The sequence below is a fragment of the Saccoglossus kowalevskii genome, chromosome 1 (genome assembly GCF_978046115.1).
Source record: "Saccoglossus kowalevskii chromosome 1, keSacKowa6.1, whole genome shotgun sequence".
Lineage (NCBI taxonomy): Eukaryota > Metazoa > Hemichordata > Enteropneusta > Harrimaniidae > Saccoglossus > Saccoglossus kowalevskii.
In genome coordinates this window covers 34,822,204-34,843,339 of record NC_140641.1, presented here as the reverse complement: position 1 = coordinate 34,843,339, position 21,136 = coordinate 34,822,204, and the positions used below count along the sequence as shown (strand labels likewise).

At 34.7% G+C, this 21,136-nt stretch overlaps 1 protein-coding gene across 2 annotated transcripts in view; it reads right to left on the bottom strand.

Moving 5' to 3' along the window:
- LOC100372358 (uncharacterized) overlaps window positions 1–21,136 on the bottom strand; it is a 52,774-nt gene that overhangs the window by 29,278 nt on the left and 2,360 nt on the right. Inside the window, exons 2-4 of one of the 2 annotated variants that reach the window (XM_085500938.1) lie at window positions 7,926–8,018; window positions 6,966–7,180; window positions 2,477–2,654 (exon numbers count right to left, since the gene is read on the bottom strand). In XM_085500938.1, the coding sequence (XP_085357064.1) occupies window positions 2,477–2,654; window positions 6,966–7,180; window positions 7,926–8,018 (486 nt within the window). Of the gene's footprint in view, window positions 1–2,476; window positions 2,655–6,965; window positions 7,181–7,925; window positions 9,068–21,136 lie in introns of those variants that run through there. The other variant, XM_085500937.1, reaches the window with a different exon arrangement.

Here is a 21,136-nt window from a genome sequence, read left to right as displayed (position 1 = left end):
CCCAACACCAATCCCACCCAAAACATACACAAGGTACCTTCAGAACTGACACATGTGACGCAACACCAATCCCACCCAAAACATACACAAGGTACCTTCAGAACTGACACATGTGACCCAACACCAATCCCACCCAAAACATACACAAGGTACCTTCAGAACTGACACATGTGACCCAACACCAATCCCACCCAAAACATACACAAGGTACCTTCAGAACTGACACATGTGACCCAACACCAATCCCACCCAAACATACACAAGGTACCTTCAGAACTGACACCTATGACCCAACACCAATCCCACCCAAAACATACACAAGGTACCTTCAGAACTGACACATGTGACCCAACACCAATCCCACCCAAACATACACAAGGTACCTTCAGAACTGACACCTGTGACCCAACACCAATCCCACCCAAAACAAATACAAGGTACCTTCAGAACTGACACCTGTGACCCAACACCAATCCCACCCAAAACAAATACAAGGTACCTTCAGAACTGACACCTGTGACCCAAAACCATCCCCCACCCAAAACATACACAAGGTACCTTCAGAACTGACACCTGTGACCCAAAACCATCTCCCACCCAAAACATACACAATGTACCTTCAGAACTGACACCTGTGATCCAAAACAAACTGCACCCAAACATATACAAGGTACCTTCAGAACTGACACCTGTGACCCAAAACCATCCCCCACCCAAAACATGCATAAGGTACCTTCAGAACTGACACCTGTGACCCAACACCATTCCCACCCAAAACATACACAAGGTACCTTCAGAACTGACACCTGTGACCCAATACCATCCCACCCAAACATACACAAGGTACCTTCAAAACTAACACCTGTAACCCCATACCAATCCAACCTCAAACAAACACAAGGTACCTTCAGAACTGACACCTGTAACCCCATACCAATCCAACCTCAAACAAACACAAGGTACCTTCAAAACTAACACCTGTAACCACATACCAATCCAACCTCAAAACATACACAAGGTACCTTCAGAACTGACACCTGTGACCCAACACCAATCCCACTCAAAACATACACAAGGTACCTTCAGAACTGACACCTGTGACCCAACACCAATCCCACCCAAAACAAACACAAGGTACCTTCAGAACTGACACCTATGACCCAACACCAATCCCACCCAAAACAAACACAAGGTACCTTCAGAACTGACACCTGTGACTAAATACCAACACCACCCAAAACATACACAAGGTACCTTCAGAACTGACACCTGTGACCCAACACCAATCCCACCCAAAACATACACAAGGTACCTTCAGAACTGACACCTGTGACCCAACACCAATCCCACCCAAAACAAACACAAGGTACCTTCAGAACTGACACCTGTGACCCAACACCAATCCCACCCAAAACAAACACAAGGTACCTTCAGAACTGACACCTGTGACTAAATACCAACACCACCCAAAACATACACAAGGTACCTTCAGAACTGACACCTGTGACCCAACACCAATCCCACCCAAAACATACACAAGGTACCTTCAGAACTGACACCTGTGACCCAACACCAATCCCACCCAAAACAAACACAAGGTACCTTCAGAACTGACACCTGTGACTAAATACCAACACCACCCAAAACAAACACAAGGTACCTTCAGAACTGACACCTGTGACCCAACACCAATCCAACCTCAAAACATACACAAGGTACCTTCAAAACTAACACCTGTAACCCCATACCAATCCAACCTCAAAACATACACAAGGTACCTTCAGAACTGACACATGTGACCCAACACCAATCCCACCCAAAACATACACAAGGTACCTTCAGAACTGACACATGTGACCCAACACCAACACCACCCCAAACATATACAAGGTACCTTCAGAACTGACACATGTGACCCAACACCAATCCCACCCCAAACATATACAAGGTACCTTCAGAACTGACACATGTGACCCAACACCAATCCCACCCCAAACATATACAAGGTACCTTCAGAACTGACACATGTGACCCAACACCAATCCCACCCCAAACATATACAAGGTACCTTCAGAACTGACACATGTGACCCAACACCACCCCAAACATACACAAGGTACCTTCAGAACTGACACCTGTGACTAAATACCAACACCACCCTTAACATTAACAATGTATCTCCAAAATTGCTACCTGTGACTCAACACTTACACAAGGCATACCTACGAATCTTGCATTATGCAATGCAAAGACTGATGTATTCTAACCATCACAGATACCTACATGTATGGTACATTACTGTGTGGTTAGTTTACAATCCTTAATCAAACATGATTTATCTAATTTTCAAGTATTACTGATTATAGATGCCCACATAAAGCACATGAAGCAAAACATTACATAATTACATTTACATATCAATTTAATAACATGCGTAACTCTTGATTACATCATTCAGCTTAATAACAAGATTTACCTGTAATTTCAGATTTTACTGGATAACCAATAAAAAAAGTCAGTTCTGATAATGTCAACATGCTGTACGTAGCAACAGAGTCATAAGCAAGTACTCTGTTATAATTGTTGCCCTCGGCGACATAGAATACAGTCTCCACATTCTGGGGATACAGACTATTTCTCATTTGGTCAATCATCTGTAAACCAACATAATATAGTTTGTATTACATGATATATTGCACTACGAGGTAAGTACAGTTTATCTCTACTCAAAGATCATTATTACAAGAATTATTGTGAAAACACAACAAGAACCAGAATGCATAGACAAGATATATCAAACTGAGATACAGAGAAGTCTTGTGTTAAAATGATTTGCATTTTAGAAAAGCAGAGTCTGATTTCAGTATTCTGTCAGGTACACATGTATGCATACATATGGCATATACATTTATAGCCATAAGGCAAACACATTAACATGCTGTTAGTGTGCAGTGTTCTTTGTGCAATAAATTGTAAGGCTTTAATGTCTGACTATACCATTCATTTGCTGTGTAATGTGATTTGTCAAAAGATCTACACTGAACTGTTAATATTAACAAACTAGCACTGTGCATGAGCATTAATTGGGGCCTTCATATCTCAAGTATTTCTTATCCATTAGCCTTCCTGACTGTATTTCAGTATAAGCATGTATATCTAGGGTACATAATTATAACTATAATTTAGCATGACATGTGATCACTATCAGGTACATAATTATTCCATTACAATAAGTAATATTTTAAATTGGTGCATAATCTTTGACTTGAGCAGCAACTCTACCCTGGTAAACAGTAATATACCATGGACTTGTACCGTATTAACTTTATTAGTAGCCATCCACTAAATGTAAAAGTCAAAACAGACTATGTGGGATGGAGGTAGAATTGGTACAGTTCTAATACAACTACATGTGCAAGTATTGGAAGTTAATTTTAGCAAAAAATGTATTACAAAATGAAAATATTGATTTTAAAGATGCAATATGGAAAAAAATGTAATTTTTTGTATAGTTGTTTAACACTGTATATTGATAGAAAGACTCAACTATGAAAATTTAAGTATTGAATGAGAAAACAATGAAATTAAAATTGTCTAATATGCATGTGCACTGCTTGCATAATAACAATCTCCATAAATGTGTATTAGTGGGTTTGATTTTTGATCTAATTAATACTAGTATTGTCATCACGAATCAGTGAGAAATGTGTGTGTCATAGCTTTTATTTTAGGTTTCAATCAGAATTTAGAGACAAAATAAAACAAGCAGCCTCTCGGCTGAGATAGCTCCGCTGTTAGCAATGCACATTTCAATTAAAGAACAGAAGATATTATTAGAAAATGAACAATATGCATAGTATCAATGCAATGGGACTTGCTGTTTTCAACAAGAATTCAAAAATATGATTTTTAACCATAAATGATTGTGGTTTTTAACAAGAAGAAAATATCACTTTTTACCAAAAATGACAAAAATATTCATCAAAATTAGAGAATTGAAGATATCATCATGAAATGAACAAATTTGAGAGTGGTCCATATGTAGTATCTATATATGTAATATCAACTTAAGCAATTGGACTTGTCGTTTTTAACAAGAAGTCGAAAATATCACTTTTTACCAAAAATGACAAAAATATTCACCAAAATTAGAGAATTGAAGATATGATCATGAAATGAACAAATCTGAGAGAGGTCTACCCAAGGTACATATTCACCAAGTATCAAAGCATTCAGGCTTGTAGTTTTCAAGAAGAAGTCGAAAAAGTAAAACATTGACACGGACGACGGACACCGGACAATCACTCATATGATAAGCTCCGCTCGACAAAGTCGACAGCGGAGCTAAACAAGCAGCCTATCGGCTGAGATAGCTCCGCTGTTAGCAATGCACATTTCAATTAAAGAACTGAAGACATCATTAGAAAATGAACAATATGTATAGTATCAAAGCAATCAGACTTACAGTTTTTAACAAGAAGTCGAAAATATCACTTTCTACCAAAAATATTCATCAAAATTAGAGAATTGAAGATATCATCACGAAATGAATAAATCTGAGAAAGGTCTACATGTAGTATCTATATATGTAATATCAAAGCAATTGAACTATTGGTTTTTAACAAGAAGTCGAAAATATCACTTTTTACCAAAAATTAGAACGACGACGACGGACAATCACTCATATGATAAGCTCCGCTCGACAAAGTCGACAGCGGAGCTAAAAAGGCAGCAAATGTCAGTTGCCCGTGCTATGAGAGCTGGCCACAGAACCAAAACAATCTGTCAGCCTTTGCCGCCCACAGCATCGATATGATTTTACATTGCATAGAAACACTAAATGCAGCTATCCCAGCCAGCAATCGAATCATCAATCTTCATGAGTGATGTAACTGGTATTTCCACCTATTTGCTTAGTGGTCTGTAAGTGAATGTTGTCAAGTTCGAGAGTGTGTTTCAATGTACAGCGACGTGATCATTTTGCTTATCATACATTACCCACAGATAGTAATTGTTGAGTGATAAAGTTATTATTGTTGCTACATTTTGGGCTTGAACATGTTCTATATTCACCCAAAACAACAACGAACCTGAAACAAAAGTAACCGTCCAATCTAAATGACCTGTGTCTATAAAAATCAAGTCTTATCTCCCTTTGTTTCCGATCGAGAGAAGGTCAGCGCCAATCTACCATGATTGTTTGCTTATCATCAATTCGCAAAGGTCAAAAACGTTTTCAAACGTGAATTTAACAACGAACATTTTTGAAACGAATCAATGTTCTGGTTATCTCTGGTTCGACTGCAGTCTTTGGACCCTAAAACGCAATTTAATGCACGTGAATTTCCCAACAAAGGTTTAAATGTTTTAGTTGTCTGTGGTGTGGCACTGGTGTGGAAAGATGTCGAATAAAATGGCGACAACCTTCAAACGCAATTGTTATGCTAATTTGATTTTCGGCATGTTAGTTGACAAAGAAATGAAAAATTTCTTGAATTTTCTCGGCGATAGCAAGGTGAATTTGAACCAAAATGTTATCGGCAAGACTCAGAATGCGACAGTGACAGCCACTGAAACGTAATTGAAGGGAAATGAACAAAAAAGCAAACAAGCAGCCTCTCGGCTGAGATAGCTCCGCTGTTAGCAATGCACATTTCAATTAAAGAACAGAAGATATCATTAGAAAATGAACAATACGTATAGTATCAATGCAATGGGACTTGCTGTTTTCAACAAGAATTCAAAAATATCATTTTTTACCATAAATGATTGTGGTTTTTAACAAGAAGAAAATATCACTTTTTACCAAAAATGACAAAAATATTCACCAAAATTAGATAATTAAAGATATCATTACAAAATGAACAAATCTGAGAGAGGTCCACATGTAGTACCTATATATGTAATAATATCAAAGCAATCGGACTTGTCGTTTTTAACAAGAAGTCGAAAATATCACTTTTTACCAAAAATGACAAAAATATTCACCAAAATTAGAGAATTGACGATATCATTACAAAATGAACAAATTTGAGAGTGGTCCACATGTAGTACCTATATATGTAATATCAAAGCAATTGGACTTGTGGTTTTTAACAAGAAGTCGAAAATATCACTTTTTACCAAAAATGACAAAAATATTCACCAAAATTAGAGAATTAAAGATATCATCACGAAATGAACAAAACTGAGAGAGGTCCACATGTAGTACCAATATATATAATATCAAAGCAATTAGACTTGCGGTTTTAAACAAGAAGTCGAAAATATCACTTTTTACCAAAAATGACAAAAATATTCACCAAAATTAGAGAATTGAAGATATCATAATGAAATGAACAAATCTGAGAGAGGTCTACCCAATGTACATATACACGAAGTATCAAAGCATTCAGGCTTGTAGTTTTCAAGTAGAAGTCAAAAAAGTAAAACATTGACACGGACGACGACGGACGACACCGGACAATCACTCATATGATAAGCTCCGCTCGACAAAGTCGACAGCGGAGCTAATAAAAGCACATGCAATTTTAAAATAGGAAAAACAAGTTATGACAGAGCTCGTTGGTTCAATAGTAAATAAAACTGAATTGAATCAGAACATGAAACAAATGACACGTTATATAATGTACCGGTAGTTGTAAAGGATGATTGCATGGCTTAATAAATAGCATTTACAATCCATTATTTTGAATCCAATCTGAAAAAACATTATGGTCTTGCTATATATTATACATGTTCAATGTATTACCAAAATGAATAATAGCTGTCCATGTATAACAGATCTGGGTTCAGAATAACAAAAATGCTTGATTTTGATGCATTTTAATAATAAAAGTGGTCACCATTCAGCAAAATCTTAAACTTGATGGTCAAACAAATATAATGCATATACTGGAAGTGCAATTAATTTGAAATTCAGAATTATAAATTGCACATATTCCGTTTGTAAATACTGAACTTACCTGTACTGTGTAACCATTATGAGTAGATGCTCGTTTTTTCCTATCAAGTACAAGAGGATTAATATAGGGATCAAGCTGATCCAAGAGTCTCTCAGTCTCTTGAGCCTTCTGTGACTGTCGTTGTTTTCCCAGGTCATATGCCCTTGCGAAACCCAATTCCAAATCAATTATGAACTGAATATCATCAATATCTTGACTTGGCGGAACAGCAATTACTGCAAAACAACATAAGCTCATTATACAATGAACTATTCTTGCACAAAAACTTTTTATATTTTATGTTGATATATTTTGAGTGCAAAATCAAAATGTGGTAATTCCTGCAATTGCACATCGTATTTGCTTTATTTTGAGTGTATATATATGGTCAATATAGGTAATTTCTATTGTCTAGTACATGAATATATATGAGTTTTGTATTAGCAATGTGTTTCAAATAGAGCTTAAAACATAACATATACAGCACTCATGAACACATATATAATTAGAAATTAATAGCTATAGGCACAGAGAAAATAATATAAATATACATTCCCTCTGGATAGAAAGAGAAGCTTGGGTCTGTGATACATGTACGTCATAATGTTTTGTCTGTTATTACTGCAAAAACCACGAAACAATTGTTTCAGCCGTGGACTGCACTCACTGCACAACTATAAGGCCTGATGATCACTAGCTGTCATCAAACTTTTCAAACAAAAAGTTGATACGCCAAAAAAAAGCATACTGCGCCCTCCTACATTAGTAAAATGCAGTTAGAGCAACTCAACAGCTGAAAAAACAATTCAGTAGTTTCTGCAGTTTATATGTTTTCAACCAGCATGAGTTTGTTTGTCTATAATTCATGAAATTTTCAGGTTACCCTGGTCACTAGGATAAACCCATTCAATTTTGGTGGAGATGTGGGTTTGGTGTGTTACGACATGAAGTACTGTGATCTCCATGTAACTTTCAACTTACCTGTCTTAAGCCAGCACTCCTGAGTTGTTAACCCCTTGTCTAAAGTCCAATACACAATCCCAGGTGTTGTTGTTGGCTTCTGGGTAGTGGCCCCTGATAACAAACCATTACTTGGTGAAGGTGAAGGAGATATTGTTGGCTCAGTACTACTTCTGCCCAAAGGCAGAGAAGTAGCAAATATATCTGTTGTTTTTGGTTCTGAAGTAACAGAAGATATGGTTTCTGCAACCAGGGATGTCAACTCTCTGGTAAAACGTGTGCTTACTGGCACCGAAGTTACCAATGTGTTGGTCACCCGTTCTGAACTACTTGTCAATTGTTGTGAGGACAGTGTTTCTACAGTAGTTTCTAACGGTGTTTCTAATGAAGAGGTGGATGGATTCAGACTATTTGTGCTGGAATTAGGACTTGAATAAGAAGGCACTAAAGTAGTTTCTACAGTGTTCATACTAGAATAAGGCACAGTGGTGGTTTCAGTGTTTAAGCTTGCAGAATAAGGCACAGTGGTGATATCTGTATCAGTTGGTAAAAGTCCACTAGTTGATAGATCTAGAGTATAGACAGAAACAGATGGAGTTGGTTGCAGTACAGATCCTGTGGTTTCCAATGACACCTGGGATGTTGGATAGCTTTTGTGTGATTGGCTAATTGCTGACAGGTGAATGGATGGTTCTATTTGACTAATTTCTGACTGAATTATATTTGAAGCATTGGATATGAGCATGGTGGCTAGCAACTGGCCATTTGATGATTCTGGACTGATATCACTAAAACCCGCCACCAAGCTATTGTCCCCTAAAGCATTTGACATTGAGGTAAAGATAGGTGCATCCGTGATAGCAGGAGTGTCTACTAAACTTGGTGTCATCAATGTTGCTGGTATCAGCTCAATGGTTTCTGCTTGCATAGTGGTTGGCAGGGATGTGGGTTGAATTTGAGATCTAGTGTGTAGCTCATTCACTAGAGAAGGTAATGAAGAGGACAGCAAAAGATCATCAGGAAAATAAGCAGAGAATGCTAGAACGGTCTGTGAGGGCATCGGAACTAAGAGACCGCTGGAAAAAACTTCAGAACTACTAGTTGTGATAGTTGCAGTGTCCAAAACAGAGGACGTTTGTGTATTATTATGACCAACAGCTGACGACAGTGATACATCCAAGGCAGTTTGCAAATTGTTTTCATCGCTACTAAAAATTGAAAATGTCTGGAGACTGTATGATGTTGGTGAAATTATTTGTGAAGGTGTTAAGAGTAGGATAGAAGGATTTACTGTAAACAGTACAGATGCGAATTCAACATTGGTTGCTGAAAGCATGTAAATGTCACTCGGTTGAAAGCCAATGGTTGAAACAAGTTCAAACTGTACTGATGTAAATGTAGCAGGGGATGTTATTGTATAGTCAGTAGAGACAAGATGACTATGTTGTGTTGTGTTTAAATTCTGCAGTGAATTATAAACTTGTTGGCTGCTGGACACATGATGAAAACTACCAGTAACACCAGGTGAGGATGAGGATGATATATCACTATGATGATTTGAAGCAGACATAGTCAGCATATCGGTTAATGTAGTTACAATTGTTTCCATAATATCTATTACAGTTACTACAGTTTCTGGGGAAGGAGTTGCCAGCAGTGGTGCGTTATGCCAATATGAATTATCTATGGCAGATGTGTTGCTAGGTGATACATACACAGTGCTAGTCTGAATAACAGTGATGGGTGCATCATCCAAACTGATTACATCGGTGAAACCAGGAGTTTTGTCCATGGCCACGGTGTTCAATTCTTGGTGAACATTTGTTAGTATTGATGGTTCTACATCTATTGTATGTAATAGTGGTGGTGAAGTTGCAGAGCCTGTTTTCACATCAGTGGCTGGTGTGTTATGCCAGGAAAAATTATCTACGACAGACGTGTTGCTAGGTGATACATATACAGTGCTGGTCTGAATAACAGTGATGGGTGCATCATCCAAACTGATTACATCGGTGAAACCAGGAGTTTTGTCCATGGCCACGGTGTTCAATTCTTGGTGAACATTTGTTTGTATTGATGGTTCTACATCTATTGTATGTAATGGTGGTGGTGAAGTTTCAGAGCCAGTTGGCTCCAGTAGTAAGGCACTATTGGTGAATGCGGTATTTACACTTACCTCTGTGAATAATAAAGCAATGAGATGTATAAGTGTTTAGTGAATGAAAGCAGCATGGATTTTACATACGATATCACACAATTCTTACATATACATGTATGTACATAAAATATAATAATCTGTAAACCAAAGGTGTGTTGTACTTGTGTAGTAATCCCAGTATATGTACTGTGCACAAAAACAAACGAATTGTACAGAAACTTTGTTCTCAAGTCCTTCCCAAAGAAAGAAGCACAACATAATAATAATTACAAAATGAATGAAAACAAACAGTTTATCCAAATTGTTCTTGATTTTGTCTAAATTGCTGTATATATGCTTGTACATGTAGTTGATATGACCTCAATTATTTTTATTTTTACTTGGAATTTGAGAACGAAAATGAAAGACTTTTAATGCACACCTTTCTTTTGTGTCCATACTTTGTGTATCAGTAATAACAAAGACACTAAAATAAAAATGTTGCCATTTATGTAAAATCTGTCAATCAAGAATTAACAGATCACAATGGCATTCAATTTAGTTTCACTGTATATGGAGTCTGTCATTTACAATGGTGAATTGAAAGTTTTAATGCAAACTACACAGAACAATACAACATATCATTGCATGTGTTTTCATGCTGCTAGAATTTCAAACAGCTGTTTTCAGTGAATACATAGCACATCTATTCCATGCCACTTTCATGATGGCATGAGGTTTGTCTATCAATATTAATTGTCATTTACAAATTATGTATACATGTTATAGATGCGAAGAGATGTAATCAAGATGAGAGAATGGTTTTAATCACAAGTGACACAGCAACACTGATTGTACAACTTACATATCTAATTCAAACACAGTAAATTAGATTTGAAGGTGTATGCACTGAATATCAATAACAAAAGCCCATAAAATTTTAGTAAAATCACTCGTGTATTTTCACCATGTAAAGATTACAGGTCCTTACACAGAGCAATTATATTGATTGACAGGGAGATCCTCTGAATCTTGTGCCTGTAAAACTGATTTGTTTACTATAACACAGTCACCATTTTCTGGATCACTGGTCAGATGACAAAACATTAAACTTTGACACATGGCAAAAAGGGTCTGGTTAAAATGAAATAGTATATTAATGTGTATGGGAAACCTTAGTTGGCTCAGGAGTGTTAATTTTGACAATTCTTAAAATAGTTAATATTAAGTACATGTATACCATTATTAGAAAAATGAGAGTTTTAGCAAATTTTTTAGTCTAACAATCATCATTAAATGCTTGTAGTTGAAATATGATAAACATTATATATTGTTTATGAAAAATGTATCATTCAAGAATGACGTCAGTTTGACACGTTGGATTTACTGTTTGAATAGAGATGGAAATGTTTCAGTTGTTCAGACATGAATCATTTGTGACATAGTACATGTTTCACTTTCGCAATATTTGTTAAGGAAGATCTAATATAAATGAAAGATTTGAGACTGTCCCAGTAAGCATGTATCAATTGGGAATGTCAGAGATGTAATTCAAGATTTAGAAATAAATAATGCTGTTAAAATTATGGTATCCTAATTAATTTACATTTCCTGTCCTCTTAATAGTAGAAAATAACTTGTATTATATAGACATGATTTATATTGGACAGGCCCCCAAATATCAGTAACAGCCATAAATTGCAGCCACATACTATACTTTTTATGAGAATTTATTAATAAAACCACAGAAAGACTAAGCATGTATAAAACTACACAAATTATGACTGTGTCCATCACTAGAATATACATGAGGTATATAAGCTATAATGTAAACCATTTTAGTTAGTAGGAATGTCCACTATTTCATCATTTGAAAGTGTTTGCACAAACACAAAATTTCACAAAAATTTACTGTGACTTCCTGTCTAGAACAATGAATTTTATTCATCAAGAGAGGTATTAATAATTAATTAATGTTTTTCATATATATTATTGTTTACATTCCATTCACTGTCAATAGAATAATAAATAAAATTTACTGTCAATATAATAATAATAAATATGTTTTCACATGCAAATAAATAAAATATGCACACCATATTTTCACAATGTCCAAAATTTATGGGATACAAAGTGTGTACCAGCAATAAATGTTAATTCCACAGTTTTTTTCTTTTTTCAAATGAACTGATCGACTCATTATACTTTTATAATGCGAGTAATAAATTTCTTATCAAAACAGATTGTATTGAGAAAATTATAGTAATATAAATGATTCCATTAAAAGAAAGACACTAATGATTGTTGTCTGGCAATTGCAAACGCAGTCTAGACACTGTTAAAATTGGAATGCCCAGACAATCAACGCAAAGAGAGCAAGCCACTTAAATACATACAAGCTAAATATATGAGAAGAATGCATCCAGACGTATTTGAATAACAGCAGGAACAGCTTTCATGACATGGGTTGTGACAGAATAAACACCTCAACTGAATTATGACATTTTTCATTATACATTTAGGCAACACACAAGTGTTTTATGTGTTTACCATTACAAGAGAAAACTCAAGTAAGAGAAAACTCAGTCAGAAAGAGTTGTGTACTGGACATAAGGGTATTGGTGGCAAAGATTAAAGGCGTGATATTGGTAATATTCAGATGAATTAAAAATTGAATAGGCATATAAGGAATGAGGAGTACATTTAGCCATATACACAAAAGACACTGAGTAAATATGCAAATGAATTAATTAATCACTGCATGTGAAATTAATTCCTCACATAAATGCAATACATGTTATCATCTACAAATGAGCGTTATTGAACAATATTGCATATCTAAACTAAATATCATATGCCTAGACTTAGGATCAATTGGTTTGTGCCGAAACGTATGTGTAAACGACTGGGATGTGCCGGAAAAAAACTCAATCTCAGTCCCAATAGGGAGTCGGAACCGAAACTTGGCACATGCCGAGATTTGCCGCTCGGACGTTTGCAACGAATAGAAATCATGCCCTCGGTGGTGAATTTAAAAGAACATATACTGATTCGTACGAGTAAGGAAGTGCAGCTACATCATGGTTAGATGCTGTAGTATTGAATAAAATGAATGCAGCTGGATGTCGAGACACATATTTATGTGCTGCTGCAACATGAAAGAATAAATCCTTCTTTGCTGTTCATTTGCACGATCACTCATAATAAATACCACAACAGCAAATGGATATGATTTCAACAATTTAAAGTAATTGTTACTATCATCATCTGCCATGTTTGGGTCATTTAACATTGACGAATGAGGGCATGATTTCGGCACAAGGTGGGCAGGTCACGAGCAGTACCAAACATGTGATTGCAATTGTGTAACCCCTCATGAAGGACTACAAATTTTGGTACGTACCAAGATCCTGTAAATGTGAAACTAACATATTTTTGTAATATATGCAAGACTGTTTAAAAGATAACGAGAAACAAATATTAAGTCCCTGCAGGTATTTAGCTAAATAAACATTATGATGTGTCATTGCAACTATCAATGATTGAGGATAAATAAAAACAAGCCATGACACAGTCCCCGTTAGTTATCCAATTTAAGATACTTTCGCTGGAATTAATGTTCACTGAAAAGGCTTTTGGGGCATTTTGTATGGAATTTATTTTCACTGATTTTTGATGAGTTTGATGTGAAATATAGGAAAAAAAGTATATTCGCTGGATTTTATTTTCACGGAATCATCCCTTCAGCGAAAATATATTCCAAGCGAAAATAAAGTATTCTACAGTATATAGTTTTGTTTATAGTAATATAGTTGGAACATAGACATGTCGAAAGTATGGATCCAGAAGATGATGCTTGATTATGATGATTTTTTAACATTAAAATGATTGACATCTTGTATCTGATTGTCAAACGAATACTTGTCCATATTGAGAAATATCGCTCTGCAACAGCATTAATTAAAACAAAATGGTCACCAGTCGGCCATTTTGAATACATCTGTATATCTATAACCTACTGCATAACAAATATATAAAATTTGAACATAATCAGTCAAAGCATATCAGAGATACATGTATGACTCTAAAAGCGCATTTATTAAAAAAAAATGGCCGCCAGTCAGCGTCATAAAATGACGTGCATCAGAAACCCATAATCTCTAATGTATGTACCAATTTTGAAAAAAATCCATCCATAAACGCCAAGATCCAGTTCAGGAATGCCAGAAATGCTTGATTTTCAATGAATTTTTAGCGCAAAAATGGCTGCCCCTTGGTCATTTTGAATCAGATAGTCAAACCAATATATTGTATAATGAATATATAAAATTTGAACATAATCAGTCACAGCATAGAAGAGATATGGCACTAGAACTGCATTCATTAAAACAAAATAGTCGCCAGTCGGCCATTTTAAATCCGATCGGAAAAATATAATGATGTGCATCAAGGGTCCAACGTATGTACCAAGTTTGAACAAAATCCATCCAAAAATGCTTGATTTTGATGATTTTTTAGCACAAAAATGGCCACCATTCAGCCATCTTTAATCAGATCATGAAACAAATTGATGTGCATATGTATAATATTATGTATGATGCATGTGTGAAGTTTGATTGTGATTGGTCCAGGCATGTCTAAAATATAGGTGCAGACACACGGACACAGACACACAGATGCACAAGGGTCAGTCCATAAGTCTGGGTTTTCGGACTGCATCTCAACGGGGACTAACATGCAGTGCGATATTTGTACACCACGTTTGAAATGGCCCTTATTTTTTGGGGACAAAAATGACAACCTGCATATTCAAAATTGAAGAGAAGAAGCACAAAATTGGCATACATAATGGTCACCAATTTGAAAAAGTCAAGATAAAAAAAGTGGGTGTGTGCTAACACATTTTACCAATATTCTGTATGAACAAAATCAGTCATATCAAAACATGGAGATAATGTAAACAAGCAGCCTGTCGGCTGAGATAGCTCCGCTGTTAGCAATGTACATTTCAAATAAAGAACTGAAGATATCATTAGAAAATGAACAATATGTATAGTATTAAAGCAATCAGACTTACAGTTTTTAACAAGAAGTCGAAAATATCACTTTCTACCAAAAATGATCAAAATATTCACCAAAATTAGAGAATTGAAGATATCATCACGAAATGAACAAATCTGAGAAAGGTCTACATGTAGTACCTATATGTAATATCAAAGCAATTGAACTTTTGGTTTTTAACAAGAAGTCGAAAATATCACTTTTTACCAAAAATTACAAAAATATTCACGAAAATTAGAGAATTGAAGACATCATCACAAAATGAACAAATCTGAGAGAGGTCAACATGTAATACCTATATATGTAATATCAAAGCAATCGGACTTGTGGTTTTTAACAAGAAGTCGAAAATTTCACTTTTTACCAAAAATTACAAAAATATTCACCAAAATTAGAGAATTGGAGATATCATCACAAAATGAACAAATCTGAGAAAGGTCCACATGTAGTACCTATATATGTAGTATCAAAGCAATTGGACTTGCGGTTTTTAACAAGAAGTCGAAAATATCACTTTTTACCAAAAATGACAAAAATATTCACCAAAATTAGAGAATTAAAGATATCATTACAAAATGAACAAATCTGAGAGAGGTCCACATGTAGTACCTATATATGTAATATCAAAGCAATTGCACTTGCGGTTTTTAACAAGAAGTCGAAAATATCACTTTTTACCAAAAATGACAAAAATATTCACCAAAATTAGAGAATTAAAGATATCATTACAAAATGAACAAATCTGAGAGAGGTCCACATGTAGTACCTATATATGTAATATCAAAGCAATTGCACTTGCGGTTTTTAACAAGAAGTCGAAAATATCACTTTTTACCAAAAATGACAAAAATATTCACCAAAATTAGAGAATTGAAGATATCAACATGAAATGAACAAACCTAAGAGAGGTCTACCCAAGGTACATATACACCACGTATCAAAGCATTCAGGCTTGTAGTTTTCAAGAAGAAGTCGAAAAAGTAAAACATTGACACGGACGACGACGGACAATCACTCATATGATAAGCTCCGCTCGACAAAGTCGACAGCGGAGCTAAAAATGTGGGTTCCCATGCTATTTTTGGGTAGAATAATCTTTTAATCTGTATATGTATATGAGGATATGTATACCATCATGCATCCTCTCTATGTACAAAATTTTTGAAAATTTATAAATCATATTATGCACTAGTTTAAACCAAAAACAAATCAGATCTGGATTATCCAAAGCATAAAAAATAAGTTATTTCTCGAATCAGTGCCAGATTTGCCAAAATAGTAATTTTAACGTGCACTTCATTGTACAAGGTGGTTATAAACACATGACATTTACATTATGCAAATTAAGTACTACTCACCAGATCACCAAAAAGTATTTGAAAGGTAAAAGCACATTACAGTAAAGAATTTGTTGTTTCAATACTGCCATATAAAAACTAGGCAAGCACTCTACGTTAAATATACTAAAGAAAACTAAAGACACCCACATAAATCATGTTATGATAGCTAAACAGCAATATATCACAAAATATGCACAGAATCCTAACACTGAAAATGTTGTACATTTGCATGTAACAGAACAATCATAAGAAAGTAGCGAGATATAATAGCTAAGCCCATTTTTTGAACAAACATTACCATCTGTGACACTCTCTCGTCTCCATAGCTAAATTATAACCATTTATTAATGGAATAATAAAAGAATATTCCTCTGGTAATATATTAAAAATAATGTTCGTCTATTGTATATAAATAATGCGGCCTGTTTATTAGTATTTGTTCAGATACACAGATTATGAACAACAGTTTTAGAAGATACATCATTACAGAGCACGAGAAGCAGTGTATAAATGATGCCGTAGGGTCCAAACCTAATGGAGAACGAACACCTGCCACTAAATTTATTTGACTTCAAAATTGTATTCACTATTTGCGGTTCCTGTTAAATTATGAATTCTGGGCACCTTATAAAAATGAACACAAACACACAGAACAGTGAAAAACAATCACCACGGCGCAATTGTGACTGTGATCATCAATTATGAAACGAGTGAACAAGAAGTATATAGATTTAATTGAATTTCAAAGATCCTTTGTGCAGAGTACTCTTTTTGCTGGCCTTGCCCGATTTACTTCAAAAATAATCCTTTCACAAACCTGCGCCTTTAATCAACCATTTTTAATATGCACAATACATACCCGAATATCTTTAAATTATTCCAATCACATTTTGAATGGACGATAGTACACATGTCAACCCACTCAATAATTACACTACACACATCCTACAATTTGGTAATTTATTATATAAATGTGAATGAATTAATATAACGATTGAAGATCGATTTAAATTAGGCCACTCAGATGGGGATATATAGTAATGAGTTTTGTTAATCAAATAGAAGTAGACCCACACGTTGATAACAAGAAATGAATTAGATTGAAAAATGTCTCTTGGCTAACCATACACCATTAGTGAATTACTCCTAGAATTGGCTACAGAAAATAACGCCCTTTCCACCACCAATTAGCTAGGATGAATAAATTGTAGAGCGAAAGTGGTCATCTTTATGTCATCCTCATAACATTGAAATAAACATCAGTAAAACATACTTTGTGGAAAAACAATCAAACATTGTCATTTTTCATATTCTAAAACTCTAAGCTGATTGGGTGAGAGCACTGGTCACGTGGAATGGAATAAACGTACCCCTCATTTTGTGCAAATCATGTTGACATTTCACTCTGCACGTCAAAGCACAAAAACACACCATGCTCGTTGCCGAATTAGGAGCAAATTGGAATATCAAAATGCACAATATTGAAAGTCCAATTAAGGACATGTTAGGCAAACTTGAATACTGTGACGATGTGAACATTATTATCTATACAAATGCTGAAAACCACATCAATATTTCACTTGTGTGTCCACTCTAATCACCAGTAGCACAACACAAATGAAACGCAGCATTTAAATATGTAAACAAAATTGAAATGACAATCAAAATTCATATTCTTGTCAATAAACATGTTCAAAATATTATAAATATCTCTGTGTACAGAATGGTTGTCCCGAGAAATTCAAGATGACAAAACAATTATTAACTGTAAGCCTCAGTGAATAATTGTCACATAAGGTAACAAATCCTTATATACAATAAATGTAACCCCCAGTTACAGTTAATATACAACCTAGTTGACAAAATATAACACGAATTGGACATTATTATTTTGTATTTACTCTCCAGCATCATGAATTATTTTGTATTCCCTTAGTTTGACAAGTAACCAAGCAAGTTGGTTTAACTGGAAAACAATATATATATAGCCATTGTGGCTATTCAACCTTAGTAGAATCCCAAATGTGTACCTTATCATTATTTTTCAAACTGAACTTGCTACAATACTTGCATAGACAAGTTATAACATGCTGTAATAGAATAATAACTATATTTTAGTATGATTTGATTTTAAATATCTTTGGATAAACTGTATTTGCATAAAAGTATACCGGTGTAATTAAACTGCCAGATGGAAGCATGTAAATTAGAATTTGCTTGATGTGTTTTATGATTTTCATGATAAAACATTTACCAAATTTTTATGTTCAAATGAATGTATAGACATCAAATGTGTATTGAAAACTCCATTATATTGAAAACTCCATTATTCAAGGCACAAGTCTTGTAGGCCAGCATACTGCAAGATGATCTCTACTGTGTGCACTTTGGATTTGTCCAATTTTCTGTTGATTTTTAAATTCTAAAATCCATTTGCTTCACTTAACAGAATGACTAAAATTTTTGTACTGCAAAGGCATTTATTTTAGTTCATTATTGTGATAATTTTTCACTGAACGTTAAATTTAAAGATTTGTAATTTTACATAAATTTAATTTAGTGGGATTTCAGTAAAAGTATATAGAAATATAAAACCCAGTTTATAATTAGTCCTTTCGCATTTTGCGGGTTGGGTGGTTTATTATAAACTTTTAAACAAGATATCCATATTTTTATAATATATTGCCTAGGTAACAGGATATATTTCATTTAAAGGCAAGCCAAAGCTATTTATAACGACTTAATAATGTATGTGCATATTCGCAAGTAGTATCAAATTTTCTGGACACGTACACTTTCCTGCAGTGAAAGCAGATTAATTTCCCCACAACACTAAGCTTGTTGATTTTCAATTTTGTACACAGCATCTACAACATTTCATTCATCATTGAAATATTATTTCAGAATTTTAAACAATGTATTTATAAAAATTTATAAAAAAACAGAAAAAGTTAAAAACGAATGTATATAATTTAGATGTATAGATCCGCAGGCAAAATAACTTGTGCGGAGAAAACAGATGGGCTGCCAGAGACAAGACAGTGCATTATGTTTCATTATTAATTTTTATGACACACAATTTAAACAAATCACAAATATTAAATTACAGCATTCATGTAATGCATAGTGGTTTAAAGATATGAAGAAGGTCATACAATTATTAACCCTTTTTTAATCATAGTCATCTTATCTCAATGATATACATGTACAAGATAATCCATTAGCTGGAAGAGGTGCACTTTTTCAGTTTAAAAAACTTTTTCACTTAAAGCGGGCATCAAAAAAAAAGATATCCTTAAGGATTCCATCTTCATATCAATTTCTTGCAACATGGGATCATTTCTAGAAGTGTATTGGTTACTTTCAATAATGAAAAGCCAATGATGCTTTTGTATATAGTATGGTAATAGACTGTAGAAGTTGAACAGCTTGAGAGATTGTTTTGTTAAATGTTCGAATGGTCTCTTCCATATTCCTATTTCATTTGATGTTTTTACTTTAGATAAGAAATTCATATTGAACAATCACCACCAACAATGCTTACTCAGACTAAGCTGACGTAAGAGAAATGATCCATCATCTCACAGAAATCATCTACTCTACGATAAGGATGCCTGAGTTAATTACAGTCTTACTCAGGACAGAAGCAGGACATAAGGTCAAAGGTTATCGTCCTCAACGATGGGATGCCATTCTCCTAAACTTATTTGGTGGTCATCACAGAACATTTTTCAGTTTACTCTGTTGAGTGACTAGCCAACTGAGGGTAGTGACCACCACAAATGTCCCTGATGTGATGCGAACATACACTGAACGACACCCAGCTACGCAGTCAATCTCACACAGTAGTAACCAGTGATCAAACTTAGTAACAAAATCTAGTGCTTAATTGCCTTAGTACATATTTTCAGAAATAAGTTGAATATCAAATGACTGTTACACTTCTATGCAGGACTACCCAGTCAACTAAAAAATAGATGCACAGAATGATTGTCTAGGATTGGTTTAATTAATTTTTAATTAATTATGAAAAGTGAAGTGTATATTGTCTCTTATAGTAGTCTCAACAATTTCTTGTAAGTGAAAGAGTAAAAACAATTCATCCTTGTCTTAAATAATGTTCAGCAAGGCATAACCCTTTTACCACCAGCCTTCCTTGGCCAAATGTTTCTGCTCTTTTTTCTCATATTCTTCAATATTTCTGGAAATGACCCCTAATTGTCAATTTTCAGTTACTCAAAAATTTTTGCTATTTTTTGTCCCAATCTGTTGAAGGAAAGTGCAGACTATAAACAGAACTACCGGTATTTTGTGAATTTGTGATGAAAATTTTGTGGTGAAAAGGGTAAAAGGTATGAACGTGAAATGAATGGATGTGCATGCATCTCCCAAGATGTATGATGTATGTGTGAAGTTTGATCTGTTGAGACCAGTCCAAGTATTGGTAAGGAAGCATGCATACAGAGGTCAATCCAGAGGTCAAGTCTCTGATTTCAGACTGAGTCCAAACAGGGACTAATTGATACAGTTGATGAATAACAAATATTTTTACAACCCATGAATGATTCGACTTTGAATCCAATTTATGTATTTCCACTGTCAAACACTAAATAAAACTAAACAAATCCTAATCTAATTCTGGTGACTCTCACAGTGAAGTTTGAATCTCGTCATTGTCATGCATGCTCAGTAAT